At 25.3% G+C, this 26221-nt stretch overlaps 4 protein-coding genes across 12 annotated transcripts; 2 read left to right on the top strand and 2 right to left on the bottom strand.

The window, feature by feature from the left end:
* The first annotated feature begins 264 nt into the window (after positions 1 to 264).
* Positions 265 to 11672, top strand: LOC122511173 (paxillin). Its single transcript, XM_043626268.1, has 6 exons — positions 265 to 688; positions 1079 to 1280; positions 4120 to 4406; positions 4515 to 5388; positions 7739 to 8280; positions 11156 to 11672. The coding sequence occupies exons 1-6, from the start codon at positions 629 to 631 to the stop codon at positions 11513 to 11515; spliced, it is 2325 nt and encodes a 774-aa protein (XP_043482203.1). The 5' UTR covers positions 265 to 628; the 3' UTR covers positions 11516 to 11672.
* Positions 11673 to 11930: 258 nt separating this feature from the next.
* LOC122511176 (bromodomain and WD repeat-containing DDB_G0285837-like) lies at positions 11931 to 15932 on the bottom strand. Of its 4 annotated transcripts, none has more exons than XM_043626275.1 (5): positions 15794 to 15932; positions 13921 to 14426; positions 13096 to 13839; positions 12679 to 12931; positions 11931 to 12600 (listed from the first exon to the last, which is right to left on the bottom strand). In XM_043626275.1, the coding sequence occupies exons 2-5, from the start codon at positions 14386 to 14388 to the stop codon at positions 12506 to 12508; spliced, it is 1560 nt and encodes a 519-aa protein (XP_043482210.1). In that variant the 5' UTR covers positions 14389 to 14426; positions 15794 to 15932; the 3' UTR covers positions 11931 to 12505. The 4 variants fall into 4 exon arrangements, with proteins under 4 accessions (XP_043482210.1, XP_043482208.1, XP_043482207.1 ...); XM_043626273.1 differs by having other exon boundaries at positions 15713 to 15854; XM_043626272.1 differs by lacking the exon at positions 15794 to 15932 and adding an exon at positions 15458 to 15621.
* Positions 15933 to 15952: 20 nt separating this feature from the next.
* Positions 15953 to 23032, top strand: LOC122511177 (NAD-dependent protein deacylase Sirt4-like). Of its 4 annotated transcripts, none has more exons than XM_043626278.1 (6): positions 15953 to 16085; positions 16223 to 16275; positions 16616 to 16892; positions 18814 to 19096; positions 19156 to 19482; positions 22895 to 23032. In XM_043626278.1, exons 1-6 carry the CDS (start codon positions 16081 to 16083, stop codon positions 22913 to 22915), a joined length of 966 nt encoding a protein of 321 aa, XP_043482213.1. In that variant the 5' UTR covers positions 15953 to 16080; the 3' UTR covers positions 22916 to 23032. The 4 variants fall into 4 exon arrangements, with proteins under 4 accessions (XP_043482213.1, XP_043482211.1, XP_043482214.1 ...); XM_043626276.1 differs by lacking the exon at positions 22895 to 23032 and adding an exon at positions 19794 to 20186; XM_043626277.1 differs by lacking the exon at positions 22895 to 23032 and adding an exon at positions 19794 to 20186 and having other exon boundaries at positions 16000 to 16086; positions 16231 to 16275.
* On the bottom strand, positions 20329 to 25945 carry LOC122511180 (group 3 secretory phospholipase A2). 3 transcript variants are annotated; one of them, XM_043626283.1, is made up of 4 exons: positions 25702 to 25945; positions 23439 to 23693; positions 22882 to 23213; positions 20329 to 20438 (listed from the first exon to the last, which is right to left on the bottom strand). In XM_043626283.1, the coding sequence occupies exons 1-4, from the start codon at positions 25741 to 25743 to the stop codon at positions 20339 to 20341; spliced, it is 729 nt and encodes a 242-aa protein (XP_043482218.1). In that variant the 5' UTR covers positions 25744 to 25945; the 3' UTR covers positions 20329 to 20338. The 3 variants fall into 3 exon arrangements, with proteins under 3 accessions (XP_043482218.1, XP_043482219.1, XP_043482220.1); XM_043626284.1 differs by lacking the exon at positions 25702 to 25945 and adding an exon at positions 25272 to 25582; XM_043626285.1 differs by lacking the exon at positions 25702 to 25945 and adding an exon at positions 24100 to 24399.
* Between the last annotated feature and the right edge of the window lie 276 nt (positions 25946 to 26221).

The raw sequence follows: 26221 nt of genomic DNA, 5'->3' as shown, positions 1-26221 counted from the left end.
ATCGTTTTATTATTAAACAGACGATAAAGTTAAAAATCGTTTCCTTTTTTAACAAACGATCAAGTTAAAAATCGTTTTATTAAACAAACGATCTAGTTAAAAATATTTTTCTCCAATTTAATTATTATCTTGAATTTTATTATTATTATTTATCAATTATTTCAGTTTCAGACTCAAGATTCATGAACCCCACTCTCTCTTCAAGTTTCTCCTTCCATTTACCTTCTCTTATATGTACAGAAAATAAAAGTTGAGAGCAGTGAATGTGTGAGTTTGTGTTTGCCTTCTTAGCGCACACAAATAAAAACTCAATACAAAGAGAATTCGAAATATTCTTTTGGGGGGGACAAGTTACACGTGTACATTGGAGTAAAAGTGTAGGTAAACATGGCTGGAGTCTGATGAGTCAGACACAAGAAGGGGCAGCTTAAGAACTGTCATTCAGTTCTCTGTTATTCTCACTTATCTCATCGTCTGAAAATAATTTTCGCAGTATACTTAAGTGATTACTAAAATGATTTTAATTTCAAAGGAAAAGACAGTTTCAAAAATCAGTGTCGTTTAGAAAATATTTTCGAATAATTCAAAGGAGTTTGAGACTGGGGACAAAAAAAAATAGAAGTAAACAATGGAGCAAGAAGATAACCGTCCTAAGTGGTTGCAGGAGTTGGAAAATCGTAAAAGAAAGGTATGAAATCATTTTTGCAAAATATTTCCTTTTGCAGAATGTTCTTTATATTCTTATTTATTTATTAATTTACTAATTTATTTACTTATTTACTTAATTTTGTATTTAATATTTTTTATTCAATATTTTTTTAATATTCACTAATTTACTTAACTTATTTATTTATTAACTTATTTATTTAATTTATTTAATTTATTATTTATTTGTTCATTTCTTATTTACTATTTATTCATTTGTTTATTTCAATATTAAATGTAAGTATCTTACGCAAATATGTATTTTAAATCTGTTTTAATATTAAATATCTGTGTGTAATTGTAATTAATTAAAACAATTTACTCAAAAAATTATATTCTTAAAAAAAATTTAATTTTTTTTCGTTTTTTTCAGCCCCGTTTGGCTCACGAGGCAGGTGCTGGTTCACCTTGTCTAGTCTGCACATCTGCATGTCCTGGATTAGATCTGCATTTTTGGAGGAAAATTTGCAAAAATTGCAAATGCGACCGTGATGATCACGACGTAAATGACAATGAATTTCCTCAATTCGATCTTCTTTTTGGTCCATCCGCAAAGTCGAAAAATCGTTCATTTTGTACGTTATTCTCATATTTATTACGAATTATTATTTTATATTAATTATTATTTATTCATTACTTTTCAATTCTTCTTATTACTTCGTAGATATTCAATTATTTTCAAAAGTAATAAAATTCTTCGCGGAAATTCAAAATTTTTTTTAAATTCTCATCAAAATTTCAATTATCTTTAAAACTAATAAAATTCTTCTACAAAATTCAATTAATTTCAAAAATTATATAATAAAATTCTTGACAAAATTTCAATTATTTGCAAAAATTTTTCTCAATTCAATATTTTTAATATTTACTATTTTAATAAAATTTTTTAAAAGAAATCAATTATTTTTAAAAAATGTTGATAAAATTCTAAACAAACATTAAACTATTTTCATAAATAATAACAATTTCATAGGAATTCAACTATTTAAATTTTTTTTTAGAAATTTCTTAACAACAATTCCATTATTTTCAATAAATAATAAAGTTTTTACAGATATTAAATTATTTTCATATAAATAATAAAACTCATTGCAGAATTTAAATTATTTTTTATACAATTTTTTAAAAATTATCGTCCACATTTCAATTATTTTAATAAACGGCAAAATTATTCTTCAAAATTCAATTATTTACAGGAATGTGAAAAAAATTCTTTGCAAAATTTAATTAATTTCATGGATAACAAAATGCGTCATAAAAATTCAATAATTTTCAAAACTTTTTTAAAAATTATTTTCAAGATTTCAATTATTTTTATAAACACCAAAATTATTCTCCGAAATTTAATTATTTATAAGAATTTGAATAAAATTCTTTGCAAAATTCAATAATTTTCATGAATAACAAAATTCATCATAAAAATTCAATAATTTTCGAAACTTTTTAAAAATTATTGTCATGATTTCAATTATCTTTATAAATAGCAAAATTCTTGGACTAAATTCAATTATTATTCAATTATTCAATTATTCACTGGAATCTAATTATTTAAAATAGAATATTCTTCGCAAATAATTCAATTATTTTCATAAATAGTAAAATTTATCATAGAATCTCAGTTATTTTTAATACAATTTTAATCGAATTCCTCAAAAAATGTAATTGTTTCTGAAAATTTTATTAAAATTCGTCGAAAAATTTCAATTATTTAAAAATTTGTTTTTAAAATTCTTTATAAGAATTCAATTTTAAGAAACATTCATTTATTCAATAAATTATTTATTATTTTATTTAATCTAATAAAAATTGATTTAAAAATGAATTTCAGTTGAAATTTTAGATAATATTTGAATAGTAAAAGCATTATAGCATGCATTTTTACAAATAATTGAATTTTGAAAATGTTTCAAATTAAAATCTTTAAAAATCTGAATTTTTCATACTTTTAACTGACAATTCTGTAGAATTAATTTTTTTTTGAAAATTTTAATTTTTTTTTTTTAATTATTTCAAGTTTTTATTTTCTAAATAAATAAATAAATTTCGTAAAATTGAATTGTAAACTTCAGAGTTTGAAAATTCTAAAGAAACTTTTGCAAAGATTACTAAAAATAATTGATAATTGAATTTTTTCGAAGAATTTTAATAAAATGTTTGAAAATAATTACATTCTTCAAAGAATTTACTTAAAAATGTATTAAAAATAATTGAAATCCTGTGAAGAATTTTATTATTTAGAAGAAGCATTGAATTCTTGCAACGAATTTTTGTGACATTTTTTTTAAATAATTAAAATCTTGCGAAGAATTTTATTACATTTTTCTTTAAATAATTGAATTCTTTTGAAAAATTGTATTAAAAATAGTAGATTTTGGAAATATATTTCGTAATTTGTGAAATGTAATTGGATTCTTGTAAAAAAATTTCATAAATAATTACATTTTTCGAGGAATTTATTTAAAATTGTATTAAAAATAATTGAAATCAGATGAAAAATTTTATTATTTATGAAAATAGTTGAATTCTTACACCACGAATTTTATTACATTTTTTTTAAAGAATTGGATTCTTTTGAAAAATTTTATTAAAATAGTAGATTTTGGAAATATATTTCATAATTTGTGAAATATAATTGAAATCTTGTAAAAAAATTTTATAAATAATTACATTTTTTGAGGAATTTATTTAAAATTGTATTAAAAATAATTGAAATCAGATGAAAAATTTTATTATTTATGAAAATAGTTGAATTCTTACACCACGAATTTTATTACATTTTTTTTAAAGAATTGGATTCTTTTGAAAAATTTTATTAAAATAGTAGATTTTGGAAATATATTTCATAATTTGTGAAATATAATTGAAATCTTGTAAAAAAATTTTATAAATAATTACATTTTTTGAGGAATTTATTTAAAATTGTATTAAAAATAATTGAAATCAGACGAAAAATTTTATTATTTATGAAAATAATTGAATTCTTACAAGGAATTTTTGTTACATTTTTTTAAATAATTGAAATCCTGCAAAGAATTTTATTATTTATGAAATTAATTGAATTTTTGCGAAGGATTTCATTGAAATTTTTGTAAATAATTGAATTCTTGTGAAGGATTTTATTAAAATTTTTGTAAATAATTTAATTTTGGTTTGAAAAATGTTATGAATATTTAAATTATTATAAAACATGAAGACATCGATTGCTCCGAGTCGAAGACTCGGAGTGATTGGAATTTATTCACTATTATTTATTATTATTATTTATTTATTATTATTATTTTATTATTTATTTTTACAATAAATCAGTCTGTAAATCAGGGAAAAGTCAGGGAGAAACAAAATTAAATTTTTGTGGCAACCCTGTTATTATAGTTGAACAGAATTTTATTTTCATTGATAAAAATAATGTTTCAGTTCTTCGGGTCAAAAAACAAAATCAAGACGAAACTCCATTCGAATGGATTCCACCAAATACTTCAAAAGAACTTGCTGCCGATTATATGAAAGCTCTTCCTGATGAAAAATTGCCAATTAAAGGCTCCGCTGGCGCTGCCTTTCGGAGACAACAACTTCAGAAACAATTGCCATTGCACGATATTGATCATGAGGTGTGTGATCAATTGAGCGAACAAGAAAGAACACAATTCCAGGAGTATTTACAGAATTTGAAGAATTACGTCGGTCAGGGAAAAGTTATCAAGGTATGTTTATTAAATTATTTCCGACACGTCTGGTAGAAAGAGACCTGCGAAAAAATCATCCGAACAATTTTAATAATTGATAAATAATAGAGAAATAAATTTTTACAGTCATTGGGTGCACGACCGTTCAGTAAATCGCTAATGACTCCAGCGAATGCCACAGACGTTCAACAATTCAGTCCTCAGCACAAAGTGGGAATTTTATCTTCCGGAGTCGGAGTGAATCTTCGCACGCCCAGTAGTTTTATTAACAAAACTCCAAATACATTCCAATATTCGTCAACAGAACCACCGCCACTTCCTTTGTCGCAACCACCAAATAATTCACCTCTACCCTTAAATCTACAATCAATCGGAGCTGAATACAGAGAAAGTTCAAGTGAATCACTTCCTAACAGATCACAAACATCAAGTATTCTCAATAAATCCCTACCATCAAATGTCGAGTTCGTACGAACGCAAATGTTGGAAAGTTCACTGGAAAATTCCCCCCAGGGACGCTATCATCGTGCACTAATCAACACGCCAAATGATTCAAAATTTGTTAAATCGGAAACAATTGACGATGTGAATATTCCACAGAAATCGAAAATATTTTCCCCAGGGGCAAAGAGAATTTCTGAGGCAAGTTCAAGAGTTGAAACAACTGGTGGTATTGATTCCTTCGTGGTGGACTCTGATCATCTTCCTCAAGATCTTGCAGAGAAAATGTTGTCTGAAGCACTTTTACCGCCGAGTGCCATACACGCTGCTGATATCATTGGAAGTACTCTCGATGAAAAGGGACTGATGTACATAAGGGAAAAATTGAATTCAATGAATAGTGGTAAGGAGGACATTGAACAACAGGGTCCATTCAGAAGCCGTGAACTTGAGGGTCTGCCGAAGCAGGAAATTGAGAAATTGATCAACACGAGGCATGAAGTTTCAAACTCTAGAAGCGAATTCCTGCCGCAAATGTCGAGTCATCAAGGAAAATCGGGTAAATTTTATGTATTTCGAATATTTTTTTTCTTTTACGTCTACAGGGTTGCTACGCTTTTGCTCATTTCGAATTCCCTGACAGGATGTCTACTATTTTCATTCTACTAAATTCCCGGTTATTTCCCGTCTTTGTCATAATTTTTCCCGGTTTTTTTTCTCATTAAATTAAAATTTATTTGATTTCGAATATAAATAAATCTACAAATAGCTTACAAAATTTTTATTAGAGTTTTTATGAATAATTAATTTCTTTTGACAAGTTTCTTTCAATTTTTTGAAAATGTTTTATTAATAATTTTAATTGAAAATTTGAAAAATAATTGAATTAAACAAAGAATTTTTTCAATTTTTCAAAATAATCTTGTCTGTTCATAATTATAATTGAAAATTTGATTAATTCAATTTTATTAAAATGTATTGATACCTACTAATTGAATTTTTGCAAAGAATTTTACTATTTATAAAAGTAATTGAGTCCTTCTAAACAATGTTATTATTTATGAAAATTGAAAATAATTAAATGTTTGTGTAGAATTTTATTAAAATTTTTGAAAATAATTAAATGTTTGTGTAGAATTTTATTAAAATTTTTGAAAATAATTGAATTTTTTTTTATTTATTTATTTAGTAAATAGAATTGTGGAGAACAATTTAATTATTTATAAAAATAATTGAAATTATGAGAATTTAAAAAAATTGTATTACTTTCGAAAATAATTAAATTGTTTTTCTTAGAATTTTTTGGAAAATTCATAAAAATAATTGAATTCTTGAGAAGAATTTTTTTTACAGTTTTTAGAAATAATTGAATTCTTTTGACGAATTTTAATAAAATTTTTCAGAATAATTACATTTTTCGAGTAATTCGATTACAATTATATTAAAAATAATTAAAATTCTGCAATGAGTTTTACTATTTATGAAAATAATTGAATATATTGCGAAGAAATTTTTAAAAATAAAATTATAATTACGGTGACAAATTTCCTTTGATATTATTTTCGAAAAATTTAAATAAAATTCTTTAAAAGAATTTAATTATTTTTAACAGAATGTAAAGAAATTTCAATTATTCTAAAAATTTTCAATAATTATTTGTTTGTAAAAATTCAATTATTTTGAAACAACAGAATTAAAAAATTTCAAAAATTTATTTCTTAGAGTTTAAAAAGAACTTTGTTAAAAAAGTTTTTAATGAATTTCTTTTACAAATTAAATTATTTTCAGTTGAATTTCACAAAATTTCTATTATTTTGACAACTTTTTTAAAATTTATTTACAAACTATATTTGAATCAGTGACTGATTTTTTACTATATCAAATTAATTAATTTTAACTAATTCAAACTTTGAAAAAATTTGTTTACAATTTAATTTTACGAAATTTTGATTATTTGAAAATTCTTCAATTAAATATATATTAGAAAATAAAAACTTCAAATAATTACAAAAAAAAAAAATTCAATTAAACTTTTTCAAAAAAATTAATTCTACAGAATTGTTTATTAAAAGTATATAAAATATAATAAAATTTTTAAAAATAATCTCGTTTTTCGAGAAATTTGATTAAAATTCTATTAAAAATAATTGAATTTCTTCAAACGAGAATTTTTATAAATTTTTGAACATAATTGAATTTCTGCTAAAAATTATACTTTTGAAAATAATTGATCTTGAGGCGAATTTTATTAAAAATTTCTTTTTAAATATTTGAATTCTTTTGTAAAATTTTATTGAAATAGTAAACATTGAAAGTAAATAAATTTTGATAAATTTTTGAAATTAATTAAATTTCTACAAAGAATTTTATTAAAACTATTTTGAAAAAAAATTGAATTGTTACAAAGAATTTCATTAACAGAAATTCTTTTATAAATCCACTATTTTAATCAACTAAATATATATAAAAAAAATTTAACTAACTTCAGAAGAATTTTAATTATTAAAATTTTTCAAAAATCTACGTTCTTTAAGATTTTTAAAGAAATTCATTAAAAATTGAAATTTTAAAAAATTCCAAATTAAGACCTTTTGAAATTCATTTACTTATGAAAATTGTAAACGCTGCTCGTTTAAAATTGAATTAATTTTGAAATATTTAAGTAAAATTAGATTTCAGGAATAAACACAATAAACAATTTTCCAGGATTTCGATCAAAATTTCCTGATTTTTCCAGATTTTTTCAAGGTTTATAAAATTACCTGACATTTCCAGGTTTTCTAGGTTTCCAGGTTGCGTGGCAACCCTGGACAGTCTATTACTGTTTTTTTTTCTTTTTTTAAAAACTTGGTTTTTTCAAAATTTGCTGTTTCTTTTAAAACTTAGTTTTTTTCAAATACTTTTTTCAGTTTCTGCCTACGCTTCGGATGTGTTGAGAGAATCACTAGCCAATGCCCATCAGTCCTTCAGTAACGAACAAAAATTACAGTCCGCACATTCCTCGCACCCAGTTCGAAATATTTCATCAATCGCCGATTCTTCTCCAGCAAATTCTCCTGCAAATGCGAAATTAAGTAATTACGGTTCGATACCAACTTGTGTGATAAATTCAGAGGAATTGTATAATCCCATTTTCCCCGAGGAAGCTGTCGGTGGATTTTCATCACTAAATTCGAGTAGTGTCGATCAACTAGCCGAGGAGTTGGAAAATTCCGGCATTATTCCAACGAAGCAAAATTGTCACAAGTGCCATGAGGAAATTAATGTCGGCGATGTTGTAGTGACAGCAGAGAAAGCGAAAAACGAAGTCTGGCATCCTGGATGTTTTGTTTGTACCGTTTGCAATGAATTGCTCGCTGATTTGGTATATTTCTTTTATAAAGGTCAACTCTACTGCGGCCGGGATCTCGCGACGCATTTGAATATTCAAAGATGCTTCGCCTGCGATGAGGTGAGTGAAAACTTGACAAATTTTTTAAGTTTGTCTTTTCGGGTGAAAAACAACAAAATGTTTCTGGATATTCAAAATTTAATTGATAAATTTTTATATAAACAGAACGGTTGCTTGCTGCAAGTCGGGGAATTCAGAGAAAAATTAGGAATTTTATTAAAAGTAGTGGAAAAGATTTAATTTTTAGAGATCATAAGAAAATTCTGTATTTTGGTAAAGAGTTGCGTTTACAATTTTTATAAATAGATTAATTTCAAAAGATTTCAATTTCAAATTTTAGAAAAATTCAATTTTGAATAAATTTAATTAGCAATTTTAAAGAACTTAGATTTTTGAAAAATTTTAATAATTCAAATTCTTCTGAAATTAGTTCATTTTTTAAATATAAATTTAATTAATTATTAAAAATAATTGATTTATAGAAGAATTTTAGTTTAAAAATACTAAAAAAAAATTTTATTTTCTCGTCAAAATTTTAATTATCTTTAAATAAGTAATAAAATTCTTCTACGAAATTCAATTATTTTCCAAAATTTTAATAAAATTCTTGGCAAAATTTCAATTATTTTCAAAAACTTTCATCATTTTAATGCTTTTCAATTTTTACTATTTTAATAAAATTTTCCAAAAGAATTCAATTATTTCAAAAAAATTGTTTATTAATTTTTTATAAATTTCTTCTTAATAATTCCATTATTTTCATAAATAATAACCAAGTTTTTTTTACAGAGATTCAATTATTGTTTTCATATATAATAAAGTTTTTTTTACCGAGATTAAATTATTTTCATAAATGATCATTGCAGAATTTCAATTATTTTTAATACCATTTGTTTAAATTATCGTCAAGATTTAAATTATGTTTATAAACAGCAAAATTCTTCGCCGAAATTCAATTATTTACAGGAATTTAAATAAAATACTTTGCAAAATTCAATTATTTTCATAAATAACAATATTTATCATAAGAATTCAATAATTTTCAAAAGTTTTTTAAAAATTATTTTTATAAATAACAAAATTCTTCGCCGAAATTCAATTATTTTCTAAAATTTTCTTCAATTCAATGATTTTAAATATATTTACTATTTCAATAAAATTTTCCAAAATAATTCAATTATTTCAAAAAAATAAACATTCTGTTCAAGATTTCAATTATATTTATAAACAGCAACATTCTTCGCCGTTATTCAATTATTATTTACAGGAATTTGAATAAAATTCTTTGCAAAATCCAATTATTTTCGTAAATAATAATTTTAAAAACTTTTTTAAAAATTATTGTCAAGATTTCAATTTACAGTTTACAATTTACAATTTCAATTTACTTATCTTTAAATTTTTATAAATTATCTTTAAATAGCAAAATTCTTCGCCGAAATTCAATTATTTTCAAGAGTTTTAATAAAATTCATGGTAAAATTCAATTATTTTCATAAATAGCAATATTTATCACAAGAATTCAATTACTTTCAAAATTAATAAAATTCTTCGACAAAATAAAATTATTTTCAGGAATTTTAATAAAATCCAATTATTTTTAAAAGGAATAAAATTCAATTATTTAAAAAAATTTTTCCTAATTCAATAATTTTCAATATTCTACTATTTTAATAAAATTTTCCAAAAGATTTCAATTATTAAACAAAAATTTTGATAAAATTCTACACGAATATTAAATTATTTTTATAAATTTATAAAAATTTCAGAGGAATTCAATTATTTAAAATAGAATATTCTTCGAAAATAATTGAATTGTTTCCAGAAATAATAAAACTTATCGCAGAATTTAAATTATAATTAATACAATTTGAATCGAATTCCTCGAAAAATGCAATTATTTTTAAAAATTTTATTAAAATTCTTCGAAAGAATTCTATTATTTAAAAATTTGTTGATAAAATTCTTTATGAGAATTAAATTTTTAGAAACATTTAATTATTAAATAATTTGTTTATTTTAGAATTTAAGTAATTAATTGAATTCTCGTAGAATTTTCGAACAAAAAATTGATTTAAAAATGAATTTCAGTTAAAATTTCCAGAAAAGAATTGAATATTATTTTCGTATTTAAATAATTGAATTCTAGTAGAACTTTCTAATAAAATTTGATTTAAAAGTGCTTTTCAGTTAAAATTTTTGATAATAATTGAATATTAAAAGCATAATATCGTGAATTTTTAGAAATAATTGAATTTCGAAAATAAAATTAAAATCTTTGAAAATTTGAATTTTTCATACTTTTAACTAACAATTCTGTAGAATTAATTTTTTTGAAAAAGTTTAATCGAATTTTTTTTTAAAAACTATTTGACGTTTTCATTTTCTAAATGTATGTTTAATTTAAGAATTTCCGAATAATCGAAATTTTTGGTAAAATCGAATTGTAAACAAATGGATTTGAAAATTTTCAAGAAAATTTTTTTTAGAAATGATTAAGAATAATTGATTTAAAGAATTTCATTTTAAAATTGTAGAAAATAATTGAAATGATGAAAATAATTTTGAAGAAGTTACAGTAACACTATTCTTAGAATATAAAATAATGATTTCATCATTCGGTCATCTTTAATTATTATAAAACATGGAGAAAGCGATTCGATTCGATTTCTTCATGTTTTATAACAATTTTTTATAAGTTGTTTAATTTCAATAGAATTCCATAAAATTCCGTAACAAAACAATAAAAAAAGGAAAATAGGACAAAAACTACAAGAAAAAACCTATCTTTTTTTCACGTAAACCGAAAAGCGTCAGAAGCGATACTTCTGTAAAAAATACATCAGTATCTTTTTTTTAACAGAAGTTTCACTATAGAACACTTATTAATTAATTAATTTATTTATATTAAAAACAAAATGCTATTTTTTTTTAGTTAATATTCACGTCGATGTACACGGTCGCCGAGGGTCACACTTACCACGTGAAACACTTTTGTTGCTGGGATTGTGACGAGCCACTTGCAGGAAAGCAATACACGTCAGAAAACGATCGTCCCCTGTGTCTTCCATGCTATCAGAAAGTATACGCAAAAATTTGCGGCTCCTGTAATCAGGCAATCGCTGCCGATCAACAAGGCGTGGCCATTAAAAATTTAGACTTTCACGTTGACGAAAAATGTTTCTGCTGTTTTACATGCAAAAAAAGTTTACTGAACGGTAAGATTGGTATAAAAGAAAATAAACCATTTTGCAGTAAAGAATGTATTACAATATTTCAGAATCAAAAGTCATGAATTCTTATATAAACGAAAACTTTTACATATACAATAATAAACTTAATGAATAATTTTACAAAAAAGATTTTTTTTTTTACCGATTTTACATAATATAAAGAAGGAAAATTATAATTTATTTCATCTTAATTTTGAAATAAAAAATATTCATTCACAATTGACGAGTTTTTTTTAGGTGTGTGAAAATTTACAATTGAAAGAAAAAGTATTTTTGAATGAGACTTTAATAACTGAAACATCTTGGATCTTGTGTGATTATTTTAATCGATGAGTAATCAGTTTTGTTAGAGTTTTTAAAAATAAAAGTGCAAAAGGTCAGAAATTAATCTTATCATATATTCTTTTCTTTTTTTAGAGGAAAAAAAAATGACCTCGATTTTGTTAGTCGAATATGTTAATGATAAAAACTAACGACTCTCATTATAATTATTTATTTTGTAATAAATGACCATATGGACATAAACTTATAATATGTACTCCTGAATTTGCAACAATTATTAAGGGAATTATACAGTTGTACATATTCCGTTTAGAGACTTATACGTGACTGGTTACTTGACTAAATTAAAATTTTTTTTTTCATTTTTTTATATAATTATACGAGACACTTTGTAAAGTGGACAGAAAGAATTAACACCTTTTGAAAAAATTAGGAGACCCTCCCCTTAAACTACGCATGTTTGCACTTATATACACTAAAATTGTATTTCTTTGCACGTTACATACCTTTTTGTGCTTGGTTCCACGTACGAATTCAATCAAGCCATTAAATACTTTTTTTTTTAAATCTTCCAAATATTAATCAAATTAGAAAAATTAGTCAATTTTTTTTAGAACACTTCTTTTTTTGAATTTTTTATTGAAGTATTGCCAAAAGTAGAGATGAAGAAGAAGAAGAAGCTTGATCCTTCGTGAAATCAAGAAATTAATGACTTTATCAGTCGATTCAGCTTTAGCGATTCAGGGTCTCCTTGAATCATATTTTTACTTTCATTCGGAGTCACTTTCGGTTTTTTTACGAGACTCACGATTTCGTGATGCTGCACCAGGTGAGTTCTGGCTTTTTCTTGCACGGGTCACACGGCCTAGATTAATAATTTAACTGTTATAGTATTGTTCGAGTTTTCTTAGGATTGTTTGTCTTTTTATGTAATAATAAATACCTCCACCAGATGCGGGTTTGCTTGGAGTTGATTCCGGAGCATCGCCTATCCTCTCGTTTTGTTCCTTGGCCTTCTTGCATTTCTCGGCTGTTGGTCTACCGAGGACGCCATTTTTTTCTAGTAGATCCTTCAAACACTTGATACGATCGCTATTAGTTTTGCAACCTTCCCAAACATTTGGATATTTCACTTTTATTCCAGCCAGGTCGACATATTTCTTTAGTGATTGTATCCTCTTGTCGTTCTCCGGGTCCTGAAAAAGAAAATTTCTTTGAATTAAATTAAATGAATTTTGAATATTTATTTTCAATATTCATAGTGAAAAATGTTAGATATTTTAAGTTTATGTTAGAATTATTTTAAGTTTAGAATTATTTTCTTAACTATAACAGAAATAAGAATTGAAAAAAAATGTACATTGTTTCTCTTTCTTCTCTTCTTCTCCTTTCCGCTATCCTCCTCGCTACTGCTTACATTCTCACTTTCGGATGAATCGCCCTTTGATTCATCGAATTTCTCGCTACGCTTGGAAGCAGTTCGTCTGGATCTGCTTGAAAGAGCGACGTCCTCGTCTTCGTCGGATTTTTCTTTGACGATATTTCGCGTTGGTGGACGACCGCGACCACGTCCACGACCTCGTTTCCCGGGTGTCTTGGCCGGTGTTTTTTTGGCGGGAGTTCGCCTCTTTTTGTTTGGACTGTAGTCCTCGTCGTCATTGGAATCATTGTCGGAACTCTCGTCTGAGCCGGAACCCTTTAGTTTGGTGAAAGATTTTCTTCGACCTTTGCGTTTATTTTTTTTCTCATCGGGCTTTTCCTCATCGTCGTCGTCGTCGTCATCGTCATCGTCCTCATCGTCCTTGGCGTCCTGGGAGTCGCCTTTCTCGGCTTCGTCATCTGAGGCGCTTGCTTCCAATTCAGATTCAGTTGGTTTTGCCTTGACAATTGTTGTTTTTGGTCTTGGTTTCGGATCCTCCTCCTTGTCACTCTCGCCGCTCGATTCTTTGTCGCTGGCATTTTCAACTGTTAATTCAAGACCATCAACCACCTCGGTGTTTTTTCCCAGGGTGCGTTTATTTTTGTCCTCGACTCCCGATTTTCCTGCTTCGTCCAATTTTCCCTTCTCGCCACTCTCTGCTTTGTCTGACTTTACAGCGGAATCCTGTCGAAAGTAAATTAATTAGCAATCGTAAATTTTAATTATTTATTTTTTTTTGAAGTAAATATTTAGTGTAGAATTTACCTTGTCTGCCTCGTCCTTGTCCTTGGGCTTCTCCTTATCCTCGCATGCAGAATCAGGTGCGTCCTGATTTGTTTCCATTTTGTCATCCTTCTCATCATCGGACTTTTCCTCTTGAGACTCTTCTTGTGCTTCCATATCGGCGCTCGATGCATTATCGGGATTCTCAGCATCGTCCGTTGATGATTTCAATTTTGCCTCTCCATTGCCCTGACTATTTTTGTCCTCGTCGACAATCATAGTGTTTCCATTTGCTTCGGGAATCATTGTCTCGTCCTTGGGAGTTGAGGATTGTTCGTCCATTTCACTGCGGGACTTTTTGTTTGGCAATTCAATTTTTTCGTCTTCAATGCAACCTTCACGCGGTCTCTTGCTCGATAATTCTGCAGATTTATCAATTGAATCTTTTTGACGTGTTGTGTTAGTCGAGGTCACATCCTGTCCAGTTTCACTGTGATCGGACTCCACCATGATTTAAAAAGCCACAGATTGTAAAGATGAAATCGTGGCTGAAAAAAATACAAATTTAGTTATTGAAAAATTCCAAAATAAAATTATATTCAATGCAAAAAATATTATATTCGGAAAAAAAATTGAAAAAAAAATATTCCAAACATTTTCACATTATAACTTTCAAATATTTCCCTCCATTTTATATTTATCGAAAATCGAACCTGAAAATAAACCAACTTCACAAGTATAAATCAACAAGAACGACAAAAGTGTTAGATTGAGCAAAAAAAAACCTCATAAATTATCACGAATGCACTATTTTAACATCAATCTATCAATTATTTATCCCAACCTTCGTAACCAAGCGTAAAATCGAATTTTCCGAAAAAAAAATTTTTTTTTCCTCAAGACCTTATTTTGTGGAATAGTATCAAAAAGTACTAAAATTCCTCTAGTTCGTTAAAACTTTCATTAAATATTCATTTTCGGAGCTTGTATTACAAGTTTCGGAATTATGGAAAAGGGAAATATTTCAGGCATTAAGATGCTTATTCCTTAAAGAATTTGTTGTCGCTAGATGACGCCAAAAGCAAGTTGCGCGTGACCCCGAGATTGATATCGTAAATATGTAAAATATTGCTGGATTAAAATTAAAAATATGAGTAGCGATCAAATAATTCACAAAATTAAGAAAAAAAATCCAAAGAAACATTATTTTATGAATAACACAATCGCGGCAAAAATTGTAGCATCATAACCCTTCGCACACACTATGTGGTAGCACAAATATTCAACATGCACATATACATACATATATAGCGACTTGATATTGATAAGCAAAGCTCTAATCGAGATATGTCTTCCATTTATATGTGAAAATTGATCAAATAAACTTGATTATATTTAGATTTTGAGATTATAAAACACGGAGTTATAATCGAAGAACATGAAGCACAGGGTCAAACTTGGCGTAGCTTGTGATTAATTAGTCAATATCGAAAACTATGTTTTTAGTGAGAAAGTAATGCCAAAGATAACTCTCGGGCTGTGTGGCGTGGCCTAATCAATTATTTCTTTATTATCCTACCTGCTAATTTTTCTTGATTGTTTTACTTTAGTCACAATAATTATAATCCTTGTCCGTAAATATTTACGTAATTATCACGATTTTATTGGTTCTCGACGTTTGCGCGGGCTGAATCTCCGGTAACGATGCGGCGGCCGTTGGCCGGTCTTTTCGGAACTTTTCGTATGTTTTCGGCATGCGTTGTTGGCCAAGCTGAAAACGCGTCGTCAACAATCTCGGGGGGCAAAAAAAAAAAAAACTAATGAAAATACTCACATTTAATATTCAATATTCCTTAGAATTGAAAGCACTTGGTGAATTTTCGTTTTATTTTTTAAAAAAATTATAACCACTTACTGAATATGATATTTTTAGGTAAATTACTCCACTCGTGTTTTCACTTGCAAAGACGTCAAATATGAAAGAAAAGTAGAGGTTAGGTTGGCTGCAATTTTCTGATTACGCGACGTTCACTTCAGAGCGGTGACTTTAGAATTGAGGTTGTGTTTGTTGTACATTTATTCGATTTTCTTAGTATTGGTGCGCATTCGTCATCAAGTCTAGTAGAATGTTTAATTGTGTTTAATATAATGTAGTACGTGACTGTCGTTTTTGATGTTGACTGTATAAAATCCAAGGGAACTATGCGGTAAGGCTGCGTCTACAATAGAAAAAAATAATGTGTAATTTGTAGTGTAATGTGTATTGTTTTTGGCATTGACAACTGTCAGGGGCAATTACACTATATATTACACAATTTTCTACACATTATTTTTTCTGTTGTAGACGCAGCCTAATGATTCGCGTTACAAAAGCTTTAATTTTGTCCTCGAATTCATGTGAGTATTTACTTTAAGTGTATTTAGTATACTAACATTTGACATTTTGTAATACGTATATTCGTGCTCGTGTGTATTTTTTAATCTTCACTGTGTATTATCTTTCTACTAATTTTTTGTTCTTTACATTTATTATTTTTTAAATATATTTACATTTTCTATTTTTTACATTCTCTACTTCTGCATTATATACAAATTATTTTAAAGTTTATATTAAGTCTTTATATTTATTTATTTTATATTTGTTTATTTATTTAAAATTTAAACATTTATCTGTTTAAAATAGATGAAATAGTGATTATTTTATCGAAATATGAAGAATTAAAAATTTTATTTTCAGCGGCGCTGTTTTTTTCAAATTTGGCATTTGTCCCGAAATGTAATCCAGTGTCTGACGATGAGATAAAACAACTGAAGGAACATCTTGAATCTTGTGGACGATTGTGTGTTTTAACAGGAGCTGGAATATCGACAGAATCTGGAATTCCTGATTATAGATCTGAGGATGTTGGTCTTTTTGCAACAAGTAATAGAAGACCGGTTTCCTATCAAGATTTTTGCAGGAGTGACAAAGTCAGAAGACGATACTGGTCAAGAAATTATGTCGGTTGGCCTAGGTGATTATGGTACAATTATACATTTAATTATTTATTATTTATACTATTATTTCGTCTGGAAAAAATTGCCTTTTTGGTTTTTTTGATCAATTTTATTGTTCCAGTATTTCCACGCAACCTGGAAACCTGGAAATATCAGGAAATTTTATAAACCTTGAAAAAATCAGGAAATTTTGATGAAAATCCTGGAAAATTGTTGTTTTCTAAAGTTTATGCGTTTATTTTTAAAATCTATAATTTTACTTAAATATTTCAAAATTAATTCAATTTTAAAAGAGTTGCGTTTACAATTTTCATAAGTAGATAAATTTCAAAAGGTCTTAATTTGGAATTTTGTAAAATTTTAATTTTGAATGGATTTCTTTAGAAATTTTAAAGAACGTAGATTTTTGAAAAATTTTAATATAATTAAAATTCTTCTGAAATTAATTCATTTTTTTAATATATATTTAATTAATTGTTAAAAATAATGGATTTATAGAAGAATTTTAGTTAAAAATACTGAAAAAAATTAATTTTCTCGTCAAAATTTGAGTTATCTTTATAAGTAGGTAATAAAACTCATCTACAAAATTCAATTATTTTCCAAAATTTTAATAAAATTCTTGGCAAAATTTCAATTATTTTCTAAAATTTTAATAAGATACTTGGCAAAATTTCAATTATTTTCAAAAACTTTCATCATTTTAATGCTTTTCAATTTCTATTTTAAAAAAATTTTCCAAAAGAATTCAATTATTTCAAAAAAATTATTTACCAATTTTTTAGAAATTTCTTTTCAATAATTCCATTATTTTCATAAATAATAATTTTTTTTTACAGATGGTCAATTATTTTAAAAAAACCTTTACTACAATTTATTTATTAGAATTTAAGTATTATTTTCAAAACATTTTTAATTGAATTTCTTGAAAGAATTAAATTATTTTCAAAAATTTTAATGAAATTCTTTGTCACAATTCAATTTTTTTTCAAAATAATTTAAATAAAATTCTTCGTAGAAATTGAATTAATTTCAAAAATATGTCAAAACTTATTTATTTTCAATGTCTATTATTTCAATAAAATCTCACAAAAGGATTCAATTATTTAAAAAGAAAGTTTTAATAAAATTCGCCTCAAGATCAATTATTTTCAAAAGTATCATTTTTAGCAGAAATTCAATTATGTTAAAAAATTTACAAAAATTCTCGTTAAAGTTTTAATTAACTTTATAAATAATAAAAAATTTTCCAAAATTCAATTATTTTCAAAAATTTTAATAAAATTTCCCAAAAGAATTCAATTATTTAACAAAAATTTTAATAAAATTCTTTGCAAATATTTAATTAATTCATAAATAACAAAAATTTTCAGAGGCATTAAATTATTTCAAAACTTTTATAAAATTCTTTGGAGAAATTCAATTATTTTTAATACAATTTTAATTAAATTTCTCGAAAAATGAGATTATTTTGAAACATTTTATTAAATTTGGAAAGATACTTTTAATAAAAAATTCTGTAGAATTAATTTTTTTGAAAAAGTTTGATTGAATTTTTTTTTTTAATTATTTTAAGTTTTTATTTTCTAATATAATATTTAATTGAAGAATTTCCAAGTAATCGAAATTTCGTAAAATTAAATTGTAAACAAATGGATTTGAAAATTCTCAAGAAACTTTATTTATAATATAAAATAATGTTTTTAGCAAGTTTTAATTATTATACATAAAACATGAAGAAAGCGATCGATATCGACATGTTTTATAATAACATTCTTATAATATAAATGTAGTTTTAAAAATCTGAAAAAATTCCGTTTTTTAACCTGGAAAATCTGGAAAAGTCTGGGAATTTAAAAAGAGCAAAAGCGTGGCAACCCTGAAATTGTTCTAAATTTTTTTAATTTTAGAATTCTTAGTTTTAATTTTCTCTTTCAGGTTTTCAAAATTCGTTCCTAACGTTACGCACAAACTTTTGAGACACTTGGAGGACAACGGACGTGTTAATTGTGTCATTACTCAGAATGTTGATAACTTGCATAGAAAAGCTGGGAGTCAAAATGTCATCGAACTTCATGGCACTGCTTTTAAAGTTATGTGTCTAGGTTGTGATCAAGTGATCAGTAGATATTATTTTCAAGAGTTACTTGACAAACTTAATCCTAATTTTACGTCAAATGACACGACAATTCGACCCGATGGTGATGTGGATTTATCTCAGGTAAAGATTCTTTTGCTGCTATTTTTAAAAATTTTGTTTACTTTATTTTTCTTTTTCAGGAACAAGTAGACGAATTCATTGTTCCGCCATGCGCCAATTGTCAAGGAATTCTAAAACCTGAAATCGTCTTTTTCGGGGATAATGTCACGAGACAAGTGGTGAATCAGGTGAAAAATGAAGTGGAATCTGCCGATTCTCTTTTAGTTCTCGGGACATCACTCACTACTTTTTCGGGTTATAGAATTGTTTTGCAAGCCGTAGAAGCAAAAAAGTCGATTGCAATCGTCAGCATTGGCGAAACGAGAGCCGATAATCACGCTAATGTTAAAATTCAAGGAAGATGCGGAGAGGTTCTTTCGAAAATTTACGAAAATCAACGGGAGAATGTAAGTTAATGATGATAATAATTAGTTTTCTATTTATAGCTAAACAAAAATTTTAAATTAACTACTTGTTTTAGAGTAGTTTATTAATTAATTAATAATACAATTTTAGTACTAATTATGTTACTAGATAAAATATCTATTATACTAATAAAATTCTATTCTTGTTGAAATTTATATACAGAGTTGTGTAAAACTACGAAATAAATTTAAAAACGAAATTTCCACTTCTCAATTAACATAATTTATTAAAATTATATTTTTCCATATAACTCTTTGTGCATTTTTACACTATATTCTATTTTCTTATTAAGGAATCGTTGAGCATATTTTTCATGGACGTTGACAAAAATAATATTAATCTATATTTTTCTCTCGGACTTGATGCAAAAAGATTACACAGATCATTTTTTTCATGTCAACTACTTTATCCTATATCACATGTGCAGAAATTGGTCTTTTAAGCTTTATAAATATAATAATAAGCTTGATAAATATATTAAGCTTTATAAACATTATATACATGCATTGTGCATTTTTCGTATTTTAATCGGAAGCATTGAGAGTTAAAAAGTTACAAAAATAAATTAACTATAAAAGAAAATATTTCTATTATTTGCGAAGAAAAATTGTACGCGTTATTTTTATATTTAAAACTCTAAGCTCTTGGGGAGGGATTTTTTAAATAGTAATTTTCTTAAAGGCCATACAGCATTATTGCGAAAAATTCTTAATAATTCTACTGTAAGATTTCTTTGGACTTATTCACATAAATTGCTGATAGAAAAAATACGCTATTTTTTTTTCTTTTACACGTAGATTTTTGTTTTGCTATTCTAATTTTTTTTACTTGATTTAATTAGTTCATATTGAGCGGCATCAATGGCACGTATTTATCACTGGGACGAAAATGGTATTGTGCGCACAAGCGATCTGATTCCGATTCTCGGTATCCATTTCTGAAAATTGAAAAATCAAGGATTGGAATATTTTTCAGCTCCACTTGATCCACTTTCCGAAAAATGTTTCACTTATTGTCGTATTTTATCGCAAAAGACGTTAATTCGTACGGACATCTGACAGTTAATGTTAAATGAAAATTGGATCAATTGGGGCTAAAGGATTAAAATTGCAGGGCTCGAACCAGTGAAAGTATTTAGAAATACGGACTTTACGGACCAAAAATGAAAAATTACGGACCATTTACGGACCAATTGCTGACAAAAATATAACCAGTCCGAGTCAAATAAGAGAACATTTTACTTAAAACCATAAATTAAATTTTTCATAACTATAAAACATGAAGAAATCGATAACTCCGAGTCTTCGACTCGAAGTGATCGATTTCTTCATGTTTTATAATAATTATTAATTAAAAATGACTGAGTGATAAAATCATCAATTCAATTATTATTTTCAAGAATTTTTAACTAAACTTCTTCTTTAAATCGATTATTTATAATAATTTTCGAAAAAGTTCTTTGACAAATTTTCAAATCCATTTGTTTACAATATTCAATTTTACGAAATTTCAATTCTTTGTAAATTCTTCAATTATAGTTAGAATGTAAACACTTTTAAAATAATACAAAAAATACGCAATTAAACTTTTTCAAAAAAAATAATTTCAAAATTAAATTATTTTTAAAAATTCACACTATATTGCTTTTAATATTTAATTATTATCTAAAATTTTAACTGAAATTCAATTATAAATCAGTTCTTATTAAAAAGTTCTCCAAGAATTCAATTATTAAAATACAAAAGTAGTAGATATTGAAAATCATTGAATTAAGGAAAGTTTTTAAAAATAATTGAAATTTTTCCAATAATTTTATTAAAATTTTTGAAAATAATTGAATTTCTGCAATCATTTGTAATTGCTCCAATATTCAATATTTTTTTAAAGTGTTTTTAACTAAAATTCTTTTATAAATCTAATAATAATAATTTAATAATTAAATTATTAAATAATAATTTAATTTTTAATAATTTTTGAAAAAGTTTCTTGAGAATTTTCAAATCCATTTGTTTATAATTTAATTTTACGAAATTTCGATTATTTGGAAATTCTTCAATTAAATATATATTAGAAAATAAAAACTTAAAATAATATGAAAAAAAATCCGCAATTAAAGTATCTCAAAAAAAAAAATTAATTCCACAGAATTGTTAGTTAAAAATATGAAAATTTCAAATTTTCAAAGACTTTAATCTGAAGCTTTTTCAAAATTCAATTATTTCTAAAAATTTATGCTCTAATGCTTTTAAAATTCAATTATAATCTAAAATTTTAACTGAAATCCATTTTTAAATCAATGTTTATGAGAAAATCCTACTAGAATTCAATTATTTAAATACAAAAATAAATAATTAAATGTGTCTTAAAATTCAATTTCCATAAAGAATGTAATCAACAAATTTTTAATTAACTGAATTCTTTTGACGAATTTTAATATAAATTTTAAGAATTTTTTAGAGAAAATTATAAATTTATGAAAACAATTAAATGTTTGCGTAGAATATTATTAAATTTTTTTTTAAATAATTGAATTCTTTTGGGAAATTTTATTAAAATAGTAAAATATTGAAAATCATTGAATTAGGAAAAATTTTAGAAAACAATTAATATTTTTGAAAATAATTAAATTAAATTAAAATTCCTGAAAATAATTGAATTTTGTCGAAGAATTTTGCTATTCATTTATAAAGATAATTCAAATCTTTACAATAATTTTTAAAAAAGTTTTGAAGATTATTGAATTCTGATGATAAATATTGTTATTTGTGAAAATAATTGAATTTTGCAAAGAATTTTATTCAAATTCCTGTAAATAATTATTGAATTTCGACGAAGAATTTTACTGCTTATAAACATAATTGAAATCTTGACGATAATTTAAAAAAAAGTGGTATTAAAAATAATTGAAATTCTGCAATGATCATTTATGAAAATAATTTAATCTCGGTAAAAAAAAACTTTATTATTTATGAAAATAATTGAATCTCTGTAAAAAAAAATTTATTATTTATGAAAATAATGGAATTATTTAGAAAAAATTTCTAAAAAAAATTGATAAATAATTTTTTTGTAATAATTGAATTCTTTTGGAAAATTTTATGAAAATAGTAGATATTAAAAATCATTGAATTGAGGAATATTTTTGAAAATAATTGAATTTCGGAGAAGAATTTAATTATTTCTAAAGATAATTGAAATTTTGATGAGAATTTTTAAAAAATTTTCGGATTTACGGACCTAGTTCGAGCCCTGAAATTGAGAAATATTTTTCTGCAAATAGACGAAAGTGAATGTGAATGTAGATGAAATTGAAATTGAAAATGAAAATGAAAAGGAAGTGATGAAAGTGAATTGTGTTTAATAGTATAGAAAAGAATTACTTTTGCCATTCAGAGCAAGGTCGTCGTTCCTTGAAGCAAATAACTTGAATGACATTGAAGAAAAGAGCTCCCAAAGTGTTGGCAACTTCGGTGTTTAAAGTTTGCAAACATCTTCGAAATTTCGCGTCGCAATCGCAATGCGATCGGATCAATGGAGATTTGTTGCAGAGACCTTCGATGCAATCCCCAGGTCCAATGGTCATTGGACATTGATCGTGTTCCCTGCAGCAAGCATCCTCCGCTGTATGTTGTCCGAGATCGTCGTAGGAAGCTGCTATATCACCAGGACCACACCATTTAGTGCCAGGGTAAATTAAACCGTGTCTTTGATTCTAGAAACGGAAAATAATTACCATTCACAGGCGTTTGGATAATTTCTGACAATTATTATTCGTGGTTATAATTTTTTTTTAGTTATTATATTGCCAAATTATTTAACACTATTTATTTTTTATTCACTTTTAGTATTTATTTAAATTTACTTTGAATTATTATTTACTTTGCAGGAAAAGGAGGATTAATTAACTTTAAAGAATGAGGATTAGTTGAGATAATACCGTGGAACTGTGAATGAATGAATCTTTGCAGGTTTCTTCGAGATCGGAAACAAGTTTATTGGACATTTGTCGAACTTTTTTGGGATCCGTTCCTAAGACCATTTTCTGAATAACACCTCTATCGGTGTAGAGTGTGCAAAAAGGTGCCACTGCATTTAATTCCACCATCCTCGACATTGTTTTATCAGCGACAAGGACACTTGCTCTCGTCCCGCCAAATAAAATTGTCATAAAACCAAACATTATTAGAATCATCTGCAATAAACAGATCCGTTAATTAACTTCCAATGGCACAGACGATTAATTAATGCAATAGAAATTTGATCTTGATTCGCGATTATCAAATTTAAATTTAAATTTTATTTATTTATTTTTTTTTACATCATCAAAATTGATTATTTGAATCAGTTTGAATATTTATTATTTTAATTTATTATCTTAATATTTATTACTTTAATTTATAAACTTAATATTTATTACTTTAATTTATTATCTTAATATTTATCACTTTAATATCTATTATTTTAATATTTATTATTTAAATATTTATTCATTATTGAAATATTAACTATTTAAATATTAGAAAAAGTTTGATAATTTTCTTTTTAATTCAAAAACTTTGAGTTAAACATTTTTTTTTACGATAAAATTTTTTTTTCACTTTTTACGCAATTTTACGCAAAAAAATGCTTCTTGAAAGGCGAAATATTGCGAGGTATGACGAAAAGCACTACGCCGAATTGTAATAGGATATAGCAAAACATTATACGTCAGTCTGTTTGAAACGAGCAGCGTTTAGTAAATCAAGAGCGAATGATCACCCAGATTACCCTGCGGGTGCCCTGGTTACTTGTAACGAGTTGGTTGATGGGTACAACGATTAAGTAAATCGTAAGGGTACTCGGAAATTTAATTGTATTTTCGTTCACTCTTGTCCTTCATTCTGGACATTTCGAATTTTTTCTACTTTTAATAAATCTCGATTTAAGAGAGAAAAAGAATTTTATATTGAAAATTAAATTCTAATTTGTCGAGAAATTATTTGTCAATTAATAGTATAATGAATTATTATTAAAAATTATAAATAAAATATAAAAAAGAAAAAATACAATTTTATAAAAAAAAGAAAATATACAATTTTATCAAAAAAAAAAAAATACTTTTAGTTTTCTAAAAAAATTCTACCAAAATTAAAACAAAACGAAGAAATATCTTTAAAGTTAAACTAATAAATGTTTTAAACAAATTTATTTATTAATAACGTAATAAACAAAAAATAAAATAAACTTGTCTATAATAATAAAAAATAATAAAAAAAAATACATTTAGTTTCTAAAGAAAATTCCAAAAATTAAAAACAACGAGAATTATATTCAAAATTAAACTTTAATAACTGTTTAAAAATAAGGGACAAGAGTTAATTAATAACAAGATAAAATAAGCAAAAAGTACCATTTTTTCTAATGATAATAAATAAACAATGAACAAAATACATTTAGTTTCTAAAACAATTTCCAAAAATGAAAATAACTAAGAAGAAAAAATTGATAAATTAAATTAATTTGTTTCCATTACAAAAAATACAAAATACAAAAAATACATTTAGTTTCTAAAACAATTTCCAAAATTGAAAATAACTGAAGAAAAAATTGTTAAATTAATTTGTTTCCATTACAAAAAATTCGTTATGGTATAATATTTTGTTAACAAATAATTTATTTTTTACAGAAGAACACAAATTAATTTTTCTAAATTAAAGAAAATTGAAAAAAGTGAAAGAAAAAAAATTTGAATTAAATTTGTTCTTCAATTACGAATATTACACATGCTTACCATTTTAGAAGAGATAAAATTTTTTTTATGAATTTTTCTTGACTTTTTGACCGATTTGCAAAAAAAAAAAAAAAATCCACACTATTGCACAATTTATTAGAAGTCAATTGAGGAAAAACGAATGCGCGGGACAAATCAAAGTGTAGCTAAATTGGCGCAGATTTATACAGCAACTGTGTTCGAAAAAGCTGCAGTGCGCAGCTTTTTCCACCCCTGACCTATTAATATGTTAATTTTAAGTTTAACATTGCCCACCACATTAATTTTGGTAATTAATTTTACTTTCGTTAATAAATATTAAACCAAAAACATTTCAAAAATAAAATAGACTCGAAGAAATTTTCTTTATTACAGTCGAATAAGATTGTGATGGAAAAATTTTCTTTTCATGAAAATATATTTTCTATATGAATTATTTTCTTTTACGTACTTTTAAATGTGTAGCGACGGCGATTATTTTCAATTCTCTCATAATTATTTAATTTATTCGGACAATAATAGAAATTAGTAAAATATTTTCGAGAACTATTAATGTTATCACTTCGACGTGCACAAACTTACTGATCGTTTAAGTGGGTTCTACAGGGATAATATATATATTGTAGATTTGTTCCAATATGTATGCATTAAGGAAAAACGAAGAAGGAATCAGGGAAGTTATTGTCGACGATTTTTTTTAAGTTTGGTGTTTAATTTTATGATCATTGGTTAATTTTATTTAAATTTGAATAAATTGAAATATTCACTTTTAGACAAATAAATTTTGGGTTAATTAAAATATTCACTTTTGGGAAATTAATTTTTGGGGAAGTTGAAATATTCACTTTCGGGAAATTAATTTTTGGGGAAATTGAAATATTCACGTTTAGGAAATTAATTTTCCAGTAAATTAAAATATCTACTGTCTAGGTAATTAATTTTTGGGTAAATTGAAATATTCACTTTCGAGA

This window comes from Leptopilina heterotoma, unplaced genomic scaffold (assembly GCF_015476425.1).
Source record: "Leptopilina heterotoma isolate Lh14 unplaced genomic scaffold, ASM1547642v1 Lhet_81, whole genome shotgun sequence".
NCBI lineage: Eukaryota > Metazoa > Arthropoda > Insecta > Hymenoptera > Figitidae > Leptopilina > Leptopilina heterotoma.
Note: the sequence above shows the minus strand (reverse complement) of the source record. Positions and strands in the feature narration are given on the sequence as shown.

Excerpts from the sequence above, each read along its gene's own strand:
- LOC122511173 (XM_043626268.1), top strand. The coding sequence starts at position 629 with ATGGAGCAAGAAGATAACCGTCCTAAGTGGTTGCAGGAGTTGGAAAAT. Across the intron at positions 689-1,078 it reads TGGAAAATCGTAAAAGAAAG|CCCCGTTTGGCTCACGAGGC; the intron begins GTATGAAATCAT and ends CGTTTTTTTCAG. Across the intron at positions 4,407-4,514 it reads GTCAGGGAAAAGTTATCAAG|TCATTGGGTGCACGACCGTT; the intron begins GTATGTTTATTA and ends AAATTTTTACAG.
- LOC122511176 (XM_043626275.1), bottom strand. The coding sequence starts at position 14,388 with ATGGTGGAGTCCGATCACAGTGAAACTGGACAGGATGTGACCTCGACT. Across the intron at positions 13,840-13,920 it reads ACAAGGACGAGGCAGACAAG|GATTCCGCTGTAAAGTCAGA; the intron begins GTAAATTCTACA and ends TACTTTCGACAG. Across the intron at positions 12,601-12,678 it reads CAAACCCGCATCTGGTGGAG|GCCGTGTGACCCGTGCAAGA; the intron begins GTATTTATTATT and ends TTATTAATCTAG.
- LOC122511177 (XM_043626276.1), top strand. Across the intron at positions 16,276-16,615 it reads AATTTTGTCCTCGAATTCAT|CGGCGCTGTTTTTTTCAAAT; the intron begins GTGAGTATTTAC and ends TTTTATTTTCAG. Across the intron at positions 19,097-19,155 it reads GTGATGTGGATTTATCTCAG|GAACAAGTAGACGAATTCAT; the intron begins GTAAAGATTCTT and ends TTTCTTTTTCAG.
- LOC122511180 (XM_043626283.1), bottom strand. The coding sequence starts at position 25,743 with ATGAGAGAATTGAAAATAATCGCCGTCGCTACACATTTAAAA. Across the intron at positions 23,214-23,438 it reads CATTCATTCACAGTTCCACG|AATCAAAGACACGGTTTAAT; the intron begins GTATTATCTCAA and ends TTCCGTTTCTAG. Across the intron at positions 20,439-22,881 it reads CCTTGCTCTGAATGGCAAAA|AAATGGATACCGAGAATCGG; the intron begins GTAATTCTTTTC and ends TTCAATTTTCAG.